This window comes from Vombatus ursinus, unplaced genomic scaffold, assembly GCF_900497805.2.
Source record: "Vombatus ursinus unplaced genomic scaffold, bare-nosed wombat genome assembly UNPS02014768.1, whole genome shotgun sequence".
NCBI classification, from domain to species: domain Eukaryota; kingdom Metazoa; phylum Chordata; class Mammalia; order Diprotodontia; family Vombatidae; genus Vombatus; species Vombatus ursinus.
The window spans coordinates 33,164,795-33,182,707 of NW_020954546.1; the positions used below are offsets into that span (position 1 = coordinate 33,164,795).

Genomic DNA, 17,913 nt, shown 5'->3' on the forward strand with positions numbered 1-17,913 from the left:
TTTCCGAATAAAATGTTTGGAAACCATATCTTTTAGCTGTAGTTTCAATGTTCTTTGGGGATGAGGGGTTCAGGAGAGGGAGTTCTTCTCTTATCACACAAATTGGTGTGGCATCATTGGACAGCAAAGGTTCTGTAACAGCTGTGTGGATTCAGTGGGTTGCCATCTCGCTTTGAGTCAGCAGGTCAATGGGGATTCCAAAAATCCCATCTTCTCCTGTGTTGAGAAGCAAACTTCCAGGAATAGAGAGGCAGTATTCCTACTCTTCTTACCTGATGAGACCACGAGTGAGTTTTGCGGTCAGTATCCACAATGTAAGATGGACTTTTGGAAACCAGAGAACATTCACAGACAGGCATCCAAGCAATACGAAGTGCCAAGAGTAAGACATGGATAATTTGAAGGAGCTAGGGAGCTCAGTGGGGAGAAGAGAAAAGCCACATCCGTCACAAATTCTTATGTATTAGCAGGTCTGTCCTTTGGAAGAGCTGGGATTTGTACTCTCTGGGGCCAAGGATAGAACAAAGGGGAAAGAGGGATTTGTAAGGACCTAAATTTGGGCCTGACATGAGGAAAAATGTCTTAACAATTATAACTGCCTAAAGGGTGCATCAAGCTGTGGTGGGTTCCCTCTCCCATGGAGGTCTTTAAACAGTGGCTAGGTGACCACCCACAAGGGACGTGATAGTGACGATTTATTTCAATCACTCTTTGAAGAAGATCAATATGTTGTTGTTGTTTTTGAGTCATTTCAGTTGTGTCTGACTGTTCATTACCAGGTTTTGGGTTTTCTTGGCAGAGATACTGGAGTGGTTTACCATTTCCTTATCTAGCTCATATAACAGATAAGGAAACTGAGGCAAACAGAGTTAAGTGACTTGCCCAGAGTAACACAGCTAGTAAGAGTCTGAGGCCAGGTTTGAACTCAGGAAGATGAGTCTTCCTGACTCCAGAACCAGCTATCCACTAAAACACATGTAAATTGCAGAAATGCATCCAGTCCTCCTTGGCATTCCCACTTGGTCTTTGCCAGGCATTAGTTGTGTGATGTTGGGCAATGCATTCAAGCTTTTCCTCCTGGGGATCCCTTAAGACTGGCCTGAGGCTGACAGGAGATAAGAGGAGCAGCAGAACATGCTTTAAGAGCTGGAAAGAGCTTTAGTGAAGGAAAGGCTGTTACTCTTCTTCATTTTTTCTATTAGTTAGTGGTGGTTGTGGGTGAGCAGTGTCCCCATTCTCCCTGGCCTGCCTGCAGCACAGGGTTGCTGGGCAGGAGAAATCCCAAGGAAGATTTGAAAGGGGTTGGGAAGGAAAATGAGTCCTTGTTGAACTTCAATCCCTCTAAGGTTCCTTCCAGTTCCAAATCCTTGATTTCCAATCCAGAACTTCCATTCTTAGGGGGTTTTGAAGTCACCAAAAGACTCTTCTCTCAACAACTCATGTGAAATAGAGAGGAGTATTATGATCTCCATTTGATGGATGAGGAAACTGAGGCTCTGAGAGATTAATTGATTTTTCCCATGAGGATACAGCTAGGAAGTGTCCAAGCTGGGCTTCTAACAGTGCCCTACACCTTGAACACCTGCATATTGTCAACTCTACCAGTCTAGTTTGGAATGGTCACTCCAGGGAATGAGAATGAATCAATTATTTCCAATTCCTAAGAGTTTTGAGGCTCTCAAAATGCCCCCAGAAACAAATAGTGAAGCCCAAAGATGTGCCTGTACTTTTCTTGGTCTCCTTTTATATTTCAATTTTATTTTTTTTTTGGAGTGGATATTTTACACCAATCATTTCTGAATGTGTCTTATGCTCATACGTTGAAAGAAAGTTTTTAAAATGAAGGAGGAAAAGTTCAGCAAAATTCAGGGAATTTAGAGGATTAGAAAAGAAATGGTCAGTGTGTATGGGATGAAGATGATTGGGTGATTTGCCCAGGGACACCCTGTTTGCTAGTCAGTATCAGGGGCAGGATTTGTACCTCAGTCTTCCTGACTGTAAGTTCATTTCTCTAGCCACCACATCACACTACCTGTCCTGGGGGGGAAAGGGCAGGAAATCCACAAGACCAGATCTGACTTGCCATGTGAGTGGGATACTCATTTCTCTCCAAATTTCAAGGGAAAAGGCAGTTCTCTTTTGATTCCTACTGATAAAAAGGAATGCCAAACCCCCATCTGGTTTCTTCTTCCCCTTTCCTTCTTGGGTCATGATAATGTAGGGAGAACCTCTTTCCTTCTCTTTTCCTTTCCTTTCCCAAGGCTCCAGTTTTCCAGTGGAAGTCTGGCTAAGATGTTTCTGTGACTTTACTGTAGCGCTGAGTCTTTAAATCTTTGTCTTTTTGAGGACATACTCCTGTGGCATTCCCATTTTGGGTGCCTGTATTCCCTTGGATCTCTCTATGTCCCCTGTCACTCATTTTAGGTAGTAGGACACTGAAGAAGAAAAAGGGAGAGTGACTTATGATTCTCAGCTCAGGGAGGAAGCAGAAGCCTTGGGAGCAGAGAAGAGCCCCAGGGCAAACCTATATTAAGGGAAGGTTAGGTTATGCAAACCCAACCACTGACCATGAGGAAGTGATATCCAAACCTATGTCAGAATGTCTCCCAAACCACCATGACCCTCATGCCTTATTAATTTCTTCTTTTTTATCATGAACATCAAAATATTCACAAATATTAATATCTCAATATGCAAAGAAGAGGGGGGTATATCAATCTCTGAACATCTACTGAGTATAGTTTGGTGGTTTTAGGTATATGGTAACTTTGTCACAGTGGGAAATCATCTCCCTTACTTGCTTGTTTCCCCTTCTAGAATCCCCCCCTCAATTTTTCATTATCACCCTTTCCTTCATTTTTCCCATTTTTCCCTTGCTGTGAGTTGCCCCAAAGCCATCCTCCTACATAACAGATTGTGTATAAGGAAACAAAGCAAAAATGTTGGCCAGAGTTGAAAATGTCTGTTTCATTTGGTATCTCGAGTGTACAGCCTCCCCATCAAAAGGTGGGAATCAGGCTTCATCTTCGGTCTTCTGCTGGAATGACCATTCATTGCACGGATCAGCATTCTGCAGTCATTCCAATTTGTTTTCATTGACAATATTTCAGTCATGCCATTAGCTCTTCTCCAGGTTCTGTTTACTTCCCTCACAAAGAGAAGTAAGTAAATGTGGCAGCAGAGTGTTTAGGAAAGCCAAGGAAATCACCCACTTGGGTCAGCATTCTGTATGTGACCAAGACTACTAGAAACACTGGAAAGGAGCCAGAGAGATATCAAGCTTAGACCAATATATCACACTATATACCCCAAGATGCTGCATGTGTCATGGTGGGAGTTGGAAACTGGAAAAGGAACCCAGGAAGTGCAAGGCTCTGTCAAGGGCTGGGGTTTGGATCCTCAGGGCAGTTTCATCATGGACGAAAGAGGAGAGTGGATGGAGAGAGGAGAGATGTGTATGTAGTGGCATGACATAGGTGCTGAGGGGGCTGTGATAAACTTGAGAGAGCAGCAGAGACTGAGAAAACTAATGCTGAACTAAATAGGAAGGATAATTATGGTCACCATTGATTTGAAGGATTATTCAGCATGGCCTTCATACTGCTTTGATACTGTAACTGCCTAGATCTTAGGACTGTAGATTGTGAAGGAGAAGAGCCATTAGCTGTCTTGTCCAACAGCATCTGTGGCCCAGAGAGAGGGGCCTTGTTGAGGTGATTCCAGTAGTGAGAGGCAGAACCTGGATCTAGTCCTAGTTTTACTGCCTCCAGACCTGGACAGAAAAGTTAAATCTCAAACAAATTTCAGGAAAATTGAAGGAGATGCCTGTCCTACCCTACCACTGTTGAGCCCATTAAATAATAACATTTTATTCACACCCTTTTCCTTCATCCCCCCACAACTTGTTTTTTCTTCTGTAACATCAATTTCATTTCCATGGGATAAAAAAGGATGTGATGGTATATATGATAGTTGTGTACTTAGAAATGTCATGGTATCCTACATACACTCCTCAGAATGTCACAGGTTGTTTCTTCTCCTGTGGGGAGCTGTCCCATAATTTTGTCAAACCATGCCTGAAGTGAGAAGGCCTCAGGTAGAATCCTGAATCTGTCATTTCCTGTTCATTAAAATTTGGACAAGCCATTTAGGAATACTGGTAATTGTACAGCAACTATTCCACAAATGATCTGACTAGAGTATTGGCTGGGGTTAAAGGTCACACAGCTAAAAATTATCCGAGATGGGACTTGAACCCAGGTCTTCCTGACTTCAAGCCTAGGATTCTATCCACTCTATGTCAAGTCTCACAAATAGAGCAGAGATAAGAATACCAACAGTGCTTACTCCATAAGGTTGTTGTAAAGATGATATGAGATCATCAGCTTGAAAATCTCTTATATCCTTAAAGTGATATAAATGTAAGGTGTTAAAACGATCACACAAGAAAGCAGATGAAGGGATGGGCCAAGACCAGGAGGCCTCATTTCACAGCCCTGCTCACGGCCACAATTTGCACGAAAGTTGTTGAGAAGTGCCCTTGAAGGAGCTGAGGTGTTTCCTCTGTGTGGACCATTTTCTGTGAGTATAAAGATATGAAGTTAATAGACCTGAGAGCATATCCAGGATCTGCATCTGACTAACAGTGTGACCTTGGACAAGTCACTTCCCTGTGGATGGACCCCAGTTTCTTTAGCAGGAAAATGAGAGTGTTGAACTAAACCACCCACAACCCTTCTAAGTCTAAACGTAAAACTTCTGATAAGACAGTTATGATATCAAAGCAGCATGAAGGTCATGCTGAATACTTCTTCATATTAGTAGCAAAACCTTGCTATTTCTTTTTGCACATGTTTCTTCTGTCTGAGCTTCTGCGTCAGGTTCACCACTTCCCCCTTAGCATCCTTGCCACCCCACCAAATGCACACTTCTCTCTCCATCCTCCCTCCTCTTTCCCCCATGATGAAGCTGCACTGGAGGAGAGAAACTCAATTCCTGACACTAGTCTTACATCTCTTGGGTTCCCTTTTTTGTTTGGAACTCCTACCATGACATAAGTTCTTCACAGGAATTTCCACTCCTTTTAGGTTCCTTCTTTCTCTCTGGGTACTTCCAGAAACCCCTCTAAAAATGAGACCCACACCTGAGACAGAGGCACAGACCTCCCGAGTGTCTTAGCTCGTTCTCTGCTCCTCCAAGCTTTCTCTCCTCTCAGCATCATGAAGGTCTTTGTGGCTGCCCTCTCCATGCTCATGGTCATGGCCTTCAGCTCTCTGGCATCCTCTGCACCAAGTAAGTGCTCCTTCTTTTTCTCTCTGTGCCTTTACCCCAGTTCTGCTCATAGGCTGGATAGAACCCTGACAGGAGATGAGGCTAGCCTGATCGGAGGGATCTGTGAGGGTGGAGAGGGGCAGGAGCAGGAGCAGGGAGGATGTCTATACCTTTTGGACTTGAAGGCATTAAGCTGCCCTTGATGGTATATGCTGATTCAATGTCAGATGGAGACAGGACAAGAGAGTAGAAAGAGCACTAGACTGGATTCTGTGTCTGGCTCAGTTCTCATTCTGGCTCTGCCACTACTTACCCACGTGATCTCCATCAAGTGGCTTTCTCAGCAAATGGCAGGAATTGGATGGGCAGATTTCTGACGTCCTTTCTAGCTCCCACACTTCAGGTTACCACAAATTATCCTCTATGGGGTTGGGACCAGCAGGCCCAATGAGAATCACACCTGGTACCGGAGGGAAGCAGGATGAGGGAGATAGGAGCCATCACATCCCCAATGTGCCTAGTACTGAATTTGTCCCTGGCATGGAGTCAGCAGCCAAGGAATGTAAGGTATGAACATAAGACCTTACTAATCTCATGCTTCATCTTTCTTTGCAGTGGGCTCTGACCCTCCCACCTCCTGCTGCTTTTCCTATGTGAACCAACAGATCCAAAGAAAATTTGTGACAGACTATTATGAGACCAGCAGCCTGTGTTCCCAGCCAGCTGTGGTGTGAGTATCTACCCACTGAATCTCTTGAGGAGATCCAGGGAGAGAGAATGGCAAGGAGAAACGGGGCCATTTGGCAACTTGGTGATGAATCAGGTGGATGAATCAGGCCACTCTGGGGAAACTGGTTACAAGGGGAAGAAGTCCCACAAGTGGTTCCTTCTCCATGGAGCAAGAGGGGAGCTACTCACCCAATGGGAAAGGATAAGCTGAAGCCCCAGGGATTATATCCTAAGGTGAGGCTTTCTGAGATATTCCCCACTGGAGAGGTCTGGAGAGAGAAGCAGAGTGACTCAGAATGGCCTGAGCGATATTGCTGGAAGTGAGGATTTTTCCTCATGGCCCTGCAGAGATGTGCAAGAAGTGGTTAATGCTGGACATGGGGGGAGCACAGAGAACCATCTCTCCATCTGTGACCTCTCATCTCTCCTCCTCTCCCTCCCCAGGTTCCAAAACAAAAGAGGCCGGCAGGTGTGTGCCAACCCCAATGATGCCTGGGTTCAGAGCTATGTGGAAGATCTGGAGCTGAACTGAAGGGGTCAGAGGCCTTGGACGATGACTCTTAAAGGAAAATGGACCAAGCTAAGGAATTCCACAGTTAGATGCAATCTCCCCAAGCTCCAGCCTGCTGGAGATCCTTTCAACCATTATTATTCATTCTTATCTGTGAGATTTAATTTATGTAAATCATTTGGTGGCAGCTTTGAGTATGTATTCTTGCTATTTGCACTTCTGGAAGACAACTGTTCCCCATGGGGATCCCTATTAGCAGCCTGGCCTCTCTTCCTTAGAGTCCTTTGGGTCACCTGCTGCATTCCATGAATATCTGTAGCACAAAGATTTCAGAATAAAATATTTGGAAACCATGTCTTTTGGCTGTGGTTTCAATGTTCTTTGGGGATGAGAGTTCAAGGAGATGAGTTCTGCTCTTTTGATATAACACTGATGTAGCATCATTGGACATCAAAGGTTCTGTAAGAGCTCTTTGGGTTCAGAGAAATGCCATCTCACTTTGAGTCAGCAGGTTAATGGGGATATGAAAAATTCCATCTTCTCCCACTTTGAGAAGCAAACTTCCAGGACTAGAGAGGCGATATTCCTGCAGTTCTGATCTGATAAGACCATGCAGGGAATCTTGTTGTCAGTATTAAGAAGGACTTTTGGAAGCTAGAGAATGTTCAGAGAAAGGCATCCAATGATACAAAGTGCCTACAACAGGAAGTGGATGAAGTAGGGATGGTCAGTGGGGAGAAGAGAAGAGCCACATCAAACATGATTTCTGTTTTCAAGTATTAGTGGGTCTGTCCTTTGGAAGAGCTGAGGTTTGTCCTGTTTTGTGCCCAAGGATAAAACCAAGAGCATGGGGTGGGACTTGTAAGGACCTAAATTTGGGTCTGACATTTGGAAAAAACTTCTTAGCAATTATAGTTGTCCATATTGGACTAGACTGCATCAAGCTGTGGTGAGTTCCCTCTCCCATGGAGGTCTTTAAACAGTGGCTAAGTGACTATCCAGAAAGGATGTGATAGTGGAGATTTTTTTCAATCACCTTCTGAAGAACATCAATTTGTTGTTGTTCCTCTTGAGTGACTTCAGTAACGTTTGCCTGTTCTTGAACCCATTTTGCGTTTTCTTGGCAGAGATACTGGAGTGGTTTTCCATTTCCTTCTCCAGCTCTTTTGACAGATGAGGGAACTAGGGTAAAGAGAGTTAAGTGACTTGCCCAGAGTAACACAGTTAGTAAGTGTCTAAGGCCAGATTTGAACCTAGAAAAAGTCTTCCTGACTTTAGGCCCAGCATTCTATCCACTAAAGCACAAGCAAATTGCTGAAATGCATCCAATCCTCCTTGGTACTCCCACTTGGCCTCTGCTGAGTTGTGTTATGTTGGGCAATGCATTCAAGTTCCTCCTGTTTATATCTTAAGATTGACCTGAGGCTGACATGAGATAAGAGGGGCAACAGAACATGCTTTAAGAGCTGGAAAGAGCATTAGTGAGGCAAAGCCTGTTTATTACTGTTCATTATTTTCTGCTAGTTCATGGTGGTTGGTGGGCAGTATTCTCATTCTCCTTTCTCTGCCTGCAGCATAGGATTGCTGGGGAGATGAAATCCCAAGGGAGATTTGAAAGGGATTGGGAAGGAAAATGAGTCCTTGTTGAACTTCATGAACTTCAGGTTTTCTTCCACCTCCAAATCCTTGATCCTCTCATCCAGAGCTCTCATTCTTAGGGGTTTGAAGTCTTCAAAGAACTCTTCTTTCAACAAGCCATGTGAAATAGGGAGAGGGAGTATTATTATTCCCATCTGATGTATATAAATACTGAGGGTCTGAGAGATTAATTGATTTTCCCATAAGCATACAGCTAGGAAGTGTCCAAGGCAGGGTCCCAACACTGCTGTACTCTTTGAATACCAGCATACTGTCAACTCTACCAGACTAATCTGGAATCATCCCCACAGGAAATGATGGTGAATCAATACTTTCCTCTCCCTAAAAGTTGAAAGGTTCTTAAAATGGCCCCAGAAACAAACAGAGAAGCCCTAACACCTGACTGTACTTTTCTTGGTCTTCTTTTGTAATTCAGTTTTATTTTTTTTTCAGCTGATATTCTACAGCATTCCTTTCTGATTATTCTCTTGTCTTGAAAAAAAGTTTTTAGAATGAAGGGGGAAAAGTTGAGCAAAACTCAGGAATTTAGAGATTTAGAAAGAGAAAAGGTCTAAAGGATGAAGATGATTTGGTGACTTGCCCAGGGACACCCTGTTTGCTAGTCAGTATCAGGGGCAGGATTTGGACCTCAGTGTTCCTGATTGTAAATTCATCTCTCTAGCCACCACCCTCCACTAATCTGTGCAGGAGGGGGAAAAGGTTGGAAATCCACAAGGCCAGATTTGACTTGCCATGTGAGTGGGATCCTCATTTCTCTCTGAATTTCAAGGGAAAATACAGTCCTTTTATTGATTCCTACTGGTAAGAGGACATGCTAAATCCCAGACTGGTTTCCTCTTACCTCTTTTCTTCTTGAGTCAGGAGAATGTAGTGAGACCCTATTTCCTTCTCTTTTCCTTTCCTCTCCCAGGGCTCCAGTCTTGCAGTGGAAGTCTGACTATGGTGTTTCTATGGCTTTACAGTAGCATTGAAGCTTTAATTCTTTGTCTTTTTGAGGACATACTCTTATGGCTTTCCCATTTTGGGTGCCCATATTCCCTTGGATCTCTCTATGTCCAGTGTGACTCATTTTAGGTAGTAGGACACTGAGGAAGAAAAAGGGAGGGTGACTTATGATTCTCAGCTCAAGGAGGAAAAGGAAGCCCTGGGAGCAGAGAAGAGCCCCAGGGCAAACCTATATTAAGACAAGGTTAGGCTCTACAAACCCAACCACTGACCATAATGATGTCAGAGGATCTTCCAAAATTCCATGACCCTCACACATTATTAACTTCTTCTTTTTTATTTTTGAACATCAAAATATCAACAAATACATGTATCTCAATGTTCAAAGCAGAACAGAAAAGAGAAGGGTGTATGAATCTGTGAACTTCTACTGAGTATAGTTTAGCATTTTTAGGTTATATTAAGTTTACCATAATGGGAAATCACCTCCCTTACTTGCTTGTGTCTCCTTCTAGAATTGCTTTTCCCCCTTAATTTTTCATTGTTGCCCTTTCCTTTATTTCTCCTATTTTTGCCTGGCTATCCATCTCCCCAAAGCCATCCTCCTATATAATAGATTGTGTATAAAGAAACCAAGCAAAAGTGTTGGCCAGAGCTGAAAATGTTTGTCTCATTTGGCATCTCTCTTCTATCACTTCCCCAATAAAATGTGGGAAACTGGCTTCACCCTCAGTCTTCTGCTGGAACGATTGATTACTCTTTGCAGTGATCAGCATTCTCAAGCCATTATAATCTGTTTTCATTGACAATACTCCAGTCCTATTATTAGCTCTTCTCCAGGTTCTGTTTACTTCCTTCAGAAAGAGAAGCAGAAGAACATGGCGGCAGAGTGTTTAGCAAACCCATGAAATCACCCACTTGTGTGAGCATTCTATATATGACTGGTAAACCTGGAAAGCAGCCAGAGAGAAATCAAACTTAGACCAATATCTCACAAACCTATACCCCAAGAAGGTACATGTGTCCTGGTGGGAGTTGGAAACTGGAAAAGGAACCCAGGAAATGCCAGGCTCTGTCAAGGGCTGGGGTTTGGTTCCTCGGGGCAGTTTCATCAATTGGGAAAGAGGAGAGTGGGTAGAGAGAGGAGAGATGTGTGTGTAGTTGCATGACAAGGGTGCTGTGGGGGTGTTAATAAACTTGAGACAGCAGCAGAGACTGATGCCAAAAACGCAAGGGGAGAGAGAAATAGGAAGGAGAGTTATGGTCACCTTTGATGTGAAGGATTGTTCAGCATGGCTTTCATACTACCATACTGTAACTGTCTTGTCCAACACGTTCCATTTACAACTAAAGAAACTGAGGCCCAAAGAGAGGGGCCTTGGTCCAGGTGATTTCAGTGAGAGGCAGATCCTGGATCTTGTCTTAGATTTGCTGATTCCAGACCTGGATATGAAAGTTACATCTCAAACAAATTTCAGGGAAATTGAAGGAGATGCCTGTCCTAGTCCACCACTTCTGAACCCATTAAATAGTCACATTGTATTCACACCCATCTCAATCTTCCCCCCACATCTTATTTTCTCTTCTTTAAAATGAATTTCATTTCCATTGGATAAAAAAAAATGTGATGGTATACATGATAGTTCAGTACTTAAAAATGTCATGGTATTATATGTACACTCTTCCCCAGAGTGTCTCAGGTTGCTTCCTCTCCCATGGGGGTCTGCCCCATAATTTTGTCAAACCCTGCCTGAAGTCAGAAGGCCTCTGGTTGCATCCTGAATCTGTCACTTCCTGGTTATTAGAACTGGGACAAGCCATTTAATAATAAGTGGTAATTATATAGCAACTATTCTACAAATGATCTGATTAGAGTGTTGGCTGGGGGCAGTGGGAGGTTAAAGATTCCACAGCTAAAAAGTTTGAGAGATGGGACTTGAACACAGGTCTTGTAACTTCAAGCTTAGGACTCTATTCTCTCTAAGTCAAGCCTGTACAACATATAGCCTGCAGAGGATTTTGGGTGGCCCATGAAAAATATAGAGGATGTAAAGAAAGTAAAGATGTAACGAGTACTTTGTCCCTGCCTCGTTTAACCTGCCTTCCACTAGTCATTATTGCATTGGATATGTAACTTGGTGGGTGGGTTGCCACTGCACACTCTCTCCTGTTTGTCATGTGAGCCAATACTACCAACCATCATCAGTCTGTCTCCAGTCTGAGAGGAGCCTGAGAGTCATATCTTTTTGCTATGTTTTTGGTCCTGGTGTTGAATAGGGACAAAGTGAATGCAGCCATGCGCCAACATAGCTGCCGCCCACTATGCAATGAGCGTCAACAATGCCAGGGCTGTTGCCCCTCCCTCACTGTGTGGCCGCCCTCCAAGTTACATGAGTGTCTGATACTCTCTCCAAAGTCAGATACTCAGTTCAGTATTTCTTTGTATGCGAACCTTTGTTGTGGAGATTTTTTGGTACTAAAATTAAAGTTTTGGGGGTGCTTTTATAAAATGAGTGATAAAAAGAGAGGGAAGATTGAATCAGAACATAGAGTGTTTAATCTAGAGTGGACAAATAAACAGATAGTTGTTTACTTATATGAGAGACAAAATATTTTGCCTTGTTTGCCAAGAAGTAACAGCCTTCTGAAGGAATACAATCTTCATCGCCATTTTGAATCAAAACATCCTGACATAAGCAAATTGGACACCAAGGAAAAACAAATTAAAGCATCCAAATTGTTGAAAAATCTCAGTGAGGAACAACAGTTTTTCAAGACAGTACACTCAGAAAATGAGATGGCTACTAAGGTTAGTTTTCAGATTTCTAAAGAAATTGCTACTGTTGGAAAGTCTTTTATTGAAGGTGCCTTTATAAAGAAGGGTTTGCTAATTGCAGTTTCTGGATTGTGTCCCGATTAAAAAAGTGCTTTTGAGAATATACGTTTGTCCCATATGACCGTGCAGTGAACAGTACTGACAAGAAGTGTAATACATCTCATAAACTAAATGTCAACAGTAAGAAAACCTGAAAATTGTATTAAAACTTGTAGTGTTTAGCAAAATAATTTTTTGAACATTAATGTGATTTCATGACAAATAAAAATCTTAAGTAATAAGTGTAATTAAGTGATACTAATGGAAATCCCCCTTTTCTGAAATGGTTTGTTTGCAAAAATAGTTTAATCCTTAATTATACATGTACTTAGAAAGTGAACCACTAAAAACCTATCTGTAGCCTGAAGAAGTTTACCTTCTTTACTTTTGACTCCTACGCACTGCCAAGTTGGGAAGATTTGCTCTAAGTCAAGGCTCATAAATAGACCAGAGATGAGAATACCAACTCTGCCTACTTCGTAAGTTTTTTGTGAAGATGATTTGAGATAATCAATGTCAAAATCTTTCGTATCCTTAAAGTGATACACAAATGTAAGGTGTTAAAATCATCACACAACAAAGCAGATGAAGGGATGGACCATGACTAGAAGTCCTCATTTCATGGACCTGCTCATGGCAACCATCTGCACAAAAACCATCTAAGAGTGCCCTTGAAGAACCCTGGATGTTTCCTCTGCATGGACCATTCTCTGTGAGTATAAAGATGTGAACTTAAAAGACCTGGGAGAATATCCAAGATCTGCTTCTGACTACCACTGGGACCTTGGATAAGTCACTTCTCTCTAGACACTATTTTCTTTAGCTGGAAAATGAGAATGTTCAACTAAACCACCCAGCACCGTTCTAAGTCTAAATCATCAACTTATGGTCAAGGCAGTTATGATATCAAAGCAGTATGAAGCTCTTGTTGAATATTCCTTCAAATCAATGTTCAGCAAAACTCTCTTTCCTATTTGTTTTTGCATGTTTTCATCTGTCTCTGCTGCTAGCTTGCTCACTACAACCCCCTTTGCACCCTGCCGCCCCACCACATGCACACTTCTCCTCTCTCCATCCCCTCTCCTCTTTCCTCCATGATGAAGCTGCCCTGGGGGATAGAAACTCAGTCCTTGACACCAGCCTTGCACTTCCTGGGTTCATTTTTTTGTTTAGAACCCCTACCATGACATCAGCTCTCCACAGGAATTTCCACACCTTTTATGTTCCTTCCATCCCTTCGGATGCTCCCAGAAACCTCTATAAAAAGACAGCCCACACATGAGACAGAGACACAGACCTTCAGAGTCTTAGATTGAGCTCTGCCCCTCCAAACTCCTTTCTCCTCTCAGGATCATGAAGGTCTCTGTGGCTGCCCTCTTCATCCTCATGGTCATGGCCTTCAGCTCTCTGGCATCCTCTGTACCAAGTAAGTGAGCTTTCTCTTTCCCTCTGTGGCTGTGTCTAGACTGTGGTTATAAGTTGGATAGAACCCTGACAGGAGATGAGAGTAGACTGCTTATAGGGATCTGTGAGGGTAGAGAGGTGCAGGAGCAGGAGCAGAGAGGATGTCTATACCTTTTGGACTTGAAGGCATTAACCTGCCCTTGAAAGTATATGCTGATTAAATGTTACGTGGAGATGGGATAAGACAGCAGAGAGCACACTGGACTGGATTGTATGTCTGCCTAAGTTCCCATTCTGGCTCTGCCACTAATTACCCAAGTGATCTCCAGCAAGTGGCTTGATCAGCAAAGTCAGGAATTGGATGGGCAGATCTCTGACATCCTTTCTAGCTTCCACAGTGCAATTTTCCTCAAAATATCCCCTATGGGGATGGGAACAGGAGGTCTGATCCTTTTCCAGACACAATGAAAATCACACCTGGTACTGGAGGGAAGCAGGGTAAGGGAGACAGGAAGGATCACATCCCCAGTGTGCCTGGTGTAGCGTATGTCCCTGGGATGGAGACAGCAGCTAAGGAACATAAGGTGTGAACATAAAACCTCATTAATCTCATGCCTCTCCTTTCTTTGCAGTGGGCTCTAATCCTCCCACCTCCTGCTGCTTCTCCTATGTGAACCAACAGATCCCCAGAAAATTTGTGATGGACTACTATGAGACCAGCAGCCTGTGTCCCCAGCCAGCTGTGCTGTGAGTATCTACCCGCTGAATCTCTTGAGGGGATCCAGGGAGAGAGAATGGGGTCATTTGGCACCTTGGTGAAATGGATGAATCAGGCAACTCAGGGGAATGGTGATTACCAGGGAAAGAAGTCCCAGAAGTGATCCCTGACCAAAGTTGAGTTCTCCATGGAGCAAGAGGGGAGCTACTCAACTAAGGGGGAGGGATCAGCTGCAGCAACAGGGATTATATGCCACAGTGAGGCTTCCAGATAGGCTCTCCCCGGGACAGGTCGCTAGAGAGAATCTGAAGGGCCTGAGAGATATTGCTAGAAGTGAGGATTTTTCCTCATGGCCCTGCAGAGATGTGCAGGAAGTGGTCAGTGCTGGACACGGGGGGAGCACAGAGAACCATCTCTCCATCTGTGACTTCTCATCTCTCCTCCTCTCCCTCCCCAGGTTTCAGACCAAAAGAGGCCGGCAGGTGTGTGCCAACCCCAGTGATGCCTGGGTTCAGAGCTATGTAGAAGATCTGGATCTGAACTGAGGGGCTCAGGTGCCTGGAAGAATGAATCTCAAAGGGAAATGGATCCTGCCCTATAGGAAAATAGAAAGGGAAGGGGACAAGAGAAGGGAGGGGTGGATAGAAGGGAGGGCAGAGTGGGGGAAGGAGTATGCAGAATGCACACCATCTTGGGGTGGGTGTAGGGAGAAATGGGGAGAAAATTTGGAACTCAAAATCATGTGGAAATGAATGCTGAAAACTAAAAATAAATAAATTAAAAAATTTAAAAAAAATAAAGGGAAAGCTGAGGAACTCCACAGTCAGATACAATCTCCCCAAGCTGCAGCCTTCTGGAGATCCTCTCAACCATTATTATTTATTCTTACTGGTGAAATTTCGTTATGTAAATGTCTTGGTAGCAGCTTTGGGTATATGTTCTTGCTATTTGCACTTCTAGAAGTATAATTGTTCCCCATGGGGACCCCTATTAGGAGACTGGCCTCTCTTCCTTAGAGTCCTTTAGGTCATCTGTTGGATTCTATGATTATCTGTAGCACAAAGATTTCAGAATAAAACTTTTGAAAGGCACATTGTTTTGTTGTAGTTTCAATGTTTTTTGGGGATGAGGGGTTCAGGAGAGGGAGTTCTGCTCTTATCATATAACACTGATATAGCAACATTGGACAACAAAGGTTCTGTAAAAGCTCTGTGGGTTCCGTGAGCTGCCATCTCACTTTGAGTCAGCAGGTTGATTCCAAAAATCCCATCTTCTTCCATGTTGAGAAGCAAACTTCCAGGAATGGAGAGGTGATATTCCTGCTGTTCTTATCTGATAAGACCACACAAGGAATCTTTTGGTCAGTATCCACAGTATAAGAAGAGTATCTGGAAGTTGGAGGATGTTTAGAAGAAGGCAACCAACAATATGAAGTGTTTAGAGTCACAAGAGGATGATTTGAAGGAAATTGGGATGGCCAGGGGGAAGAAGAGAAGAGCCATGTCAGCCACAATTTCTCAGCTATTAGCTGGTATATTTTCTGGAGAGTTGGAATTTGTACCCATGGATAGAATCAAGGACAAGGGGTGAAATTTGTAAGGACCTAAATTTGGCCCTGACATTAGGAAAAAACTTCTTAACAATTATAGCTGTCCAAATTGGACTAGACTGCATCAAGCTGTGGTGGGTGTTCTCTCCCATGGAGGTCTTTATACAGTGGCTCGGTGACCACCCACAAGGGACGTGATAGTGACAATTTATTTCAATCACCTTTTGAAGAAGATCAATATGTTGTTGTTGTTTTTGAGTCATTTCAGTTGTGTCTGACTGTTCATTACCACGTTTTGGGTTTTCTTGGCAGAGATACTGGGGTGGTTTACCATTTCCTTTTCTACCTCATTTAACAGAAAAGGAAACTGAGGCAAACAGAGCTAAGTGACTTACCCAGAGTAACACAGTTAGTAAGTGTCTAAGGCCAGATTTGAACCTAGAAAAAGTCTTCCTGACTTTAGGCCCAGCATTCTATCCACTAAAGCACAAGCAAATTGCTGATATGCATCCAATCCTCCTTGGTACTCCCACTTGGCCTCTGCTGAGTTGTGTGATGTTGGGCAATGCATTCAAGTTCTTCCTGTTTATATCTTAAGACTGACCTGAGGCTGACATGAGATAAGAGGGGCAACAGAACATGCTTTAAGAGCTGGAAAGAGCATTAGTGAAGGAAAGGCTTTGATTATTCTTCATTGTTTTCTATTAGTTAGTGGTGGTTGTGGGTGAGCAGTGTCCCCATTCTCCCTGCCATGACTGCAGCACAGGGTTGTTGGGCAGGAGAAATCCCAAGGAAGATTTGAAAGGGATTGGGAAGGAAAATGAGTCCTTGTTGAACTTCAATCCCTCTAAAATTCCTTACAGCTCCAAATCCTTGATTTCTAGCCTAGAACTCCCATTCTTAGGAGGTTTGAAATCACCAAAGAACTCCTTTTTCTCAACAGCCCATGCGAAATAGGGGGAGGAAGTATTATTTTCCCCATGTGATAGATGAGTAAACTGAGACTCTGAGAGACTAATTGATTATCCTATGAGAATACAGTTAGGAAGTGTCCAAGCTTGGATTCAAACACTGATCTACTCTTTAAATACCAGCGTACTGTCACCTTTTCCAGACTAGTTTGGAATGGATCCCACAGTGCATGAGAGTAAACCAATGCTTTCCTATCCCTAAGAGTGGAGAGGCTCTCAGAATGGTCCCAGAAACAAACAGAAAAGCCCAGAAACCTGGCTGTATTTTTCTTGGTCTCCTTTTATAATTCAATTTTATTTTTCAGTAGATATTTTGCACCAATCATTTCTGAATGTGTCTTGAAAAGAAAATTAACCTGAAGGGGAAAAAGCTCAGCAAAACTCAGGAATTTAAAGGATTTGGGAAGGAAATGGCCAGCATCTAAAGGATGAAGATGATTTGGTGACTTGCCCGGGGACACCCTGTTTGCTAGTCAGTATCAGGGGCAGGATTTGGACCTCAGTCCCCCTAATTCTAAATTCATCTCTCTAGTCACCACCCTCCACTATCTGTGCAGGAGGGGAGAAGGGTTGGAAATCCACAAGATCAGATTTGACTTGCCATGTAAGTGGGATCCTCATTTCTCTCTGAATTTCAAGGGAAAATGCAGTCCTTTTATTGATTCCTACTGGTAAGAGGACATACTAAATCCCAGACTGGTTTCTTCTTACCTCTTTCTTCTTGGGTCAGGAGAATGTAGCGAGACCCTATTTCCTTCTCTTTTCCTTTCCTCTTCCAGTGCTCCAGTCTTCCAGTGGAAGTCTGATTATGATGTTTCTACGGCTTTACAGTAGCATTGAAGCTTTAATTCTTTGTCTTTTTGAGGACATACTCTTATGGCTTTCCCATTTTGGGTGCCCATATTCCCTTGGATCTCTCTATGTCCAGTGTGACTCATTTTAGGTAGTAGGACACTGAGGAAGAAAAAGGGAGGGTGACTTATGATTCTCAGCTCAAGGAGGAAAAGGAAGCCCTGGGAGCAGAGAAGAGCCCCAGGGCAAACCTATATTAAGACAAGGTTAGGCTCTACAAACCCAACCACTGACCATAAGGATGTCAGAGGATCTCCCAAAATGCCATGACCCTCACACATTATTATTTCTTCTTTTTTGTTTTTGAACATCAAAATATCAACAAATACATGTATCTCAATATACAAAGAAGAACAGAAAAGAGGAAGGTATATGAATCTCAGAAATTCTACTGAGCCTAATTTGGTGTTTTTAGGTATATATATTAAG

General features: G+C 43.1%; 2 protein-coding genes across 3 annotated transcripts; both read left to right on the forward strand.

Moving 5' to 3' along the window:
* Positions 1–4,951: 4,951 nt before the first annotated feature.
* Positions 4,952–6,856, forward strand: LOC114043131 (C-C motif chemokine 4-like). Its single transcript, XM_027862095.1, has 3 exons — positions 4,952–5,292; positions 5,887–6,001; positions 6,445–6,856. The coding sequence occupies exons 1-3, from the start codon at positions 5,220–5,222 to the stop codon at positions 6,530–6,532; spliced, it is 276 nt and encodes a 91-aa protein (XP_027717896.1). The 5' UTR covers positions 4,952–5,219; the 3' UTR covers positions 6,533–6,856.
* Positions 6,857–13,343: 6,487 nt separating this feature from the next.
* LOC114043132 (C-C motif chemokine 4-like) lies at positions 13,344–14,697 on the forward strand. Of its 2 annotated transcripts, none has more exons than XM_027862096.1 (3): positions 13,344–13,416; positions 14,027–14,141; positions 14,570–14,697. In XM_027862096.1, the coding sequence occupies exons 1-3, from the start codon at positions 13,344–13,346 to the stop codon at positions 14,655–14,657; spliced, it is 276 nt and encodes a 91-aa protein (XP_027717897.1). In that variant the 3' UTR covers positions 14,658–14,697. The 2 variants fall into 2 exon arrangements, with proteins under 2 accessions (XP_027717897.1, XP_027717898.1); XM_027862097.1 differs by having other exon boundaries at positions 14,585–14,697.
* The last annotated feature ends 3,216 nt before the right edge of the window (positions 14,698–17,913 follow it).

Excerpts from the sequence above, each read along its gene's own strand:
- LOC114043131 (XM_027862095.1), top strand. The coding sequence starts at position 5,220 with ATGAAGGTCTTTGTGGCTGCCCTCTCCATGCTCATGGTCATGGCCTTC. Across the intron at positions 5,293-5,886 it reads TCTGGCATCCTCTGCACCAA|TGGGCTCTGACCCTCCCACC; the intron begins GTAAGTGCTCCT and ends CTTTCTTTGCAG. Across the intron at positions 6,002-6,444 it reads TGTTCCCAGCCAGCTGTGGT|GTTCCAAAACAAAAGAGGCC; the intron begins GTGAGTATCTAC and ends CTCCCTCCCCAG.
- LOC114043132 (XM_027862096.1), top strand. The coding sequence starts at position 13,344 with ATGAAGGTCTCTGTGGCTGCCCTCTTCATCCTCATGGTCATGGCCTTC. Across the intron at positions 13,417-14,026 it reads TCTGGCATCCTCTGTACCAA|TGGGCTCTAATCCTCCCACC; the intron begins GTAAGTGAGCTT and ends CTTTCTTTGCAG. Across the intron at positions 14,142-14,569 it reads TGTCCCCAGCCAGCTGTGCT|GTTTCAGACCAAAAGAGGCC; the intron begins GTGAGTATCTAC and ends CTCCCTCCCCAG.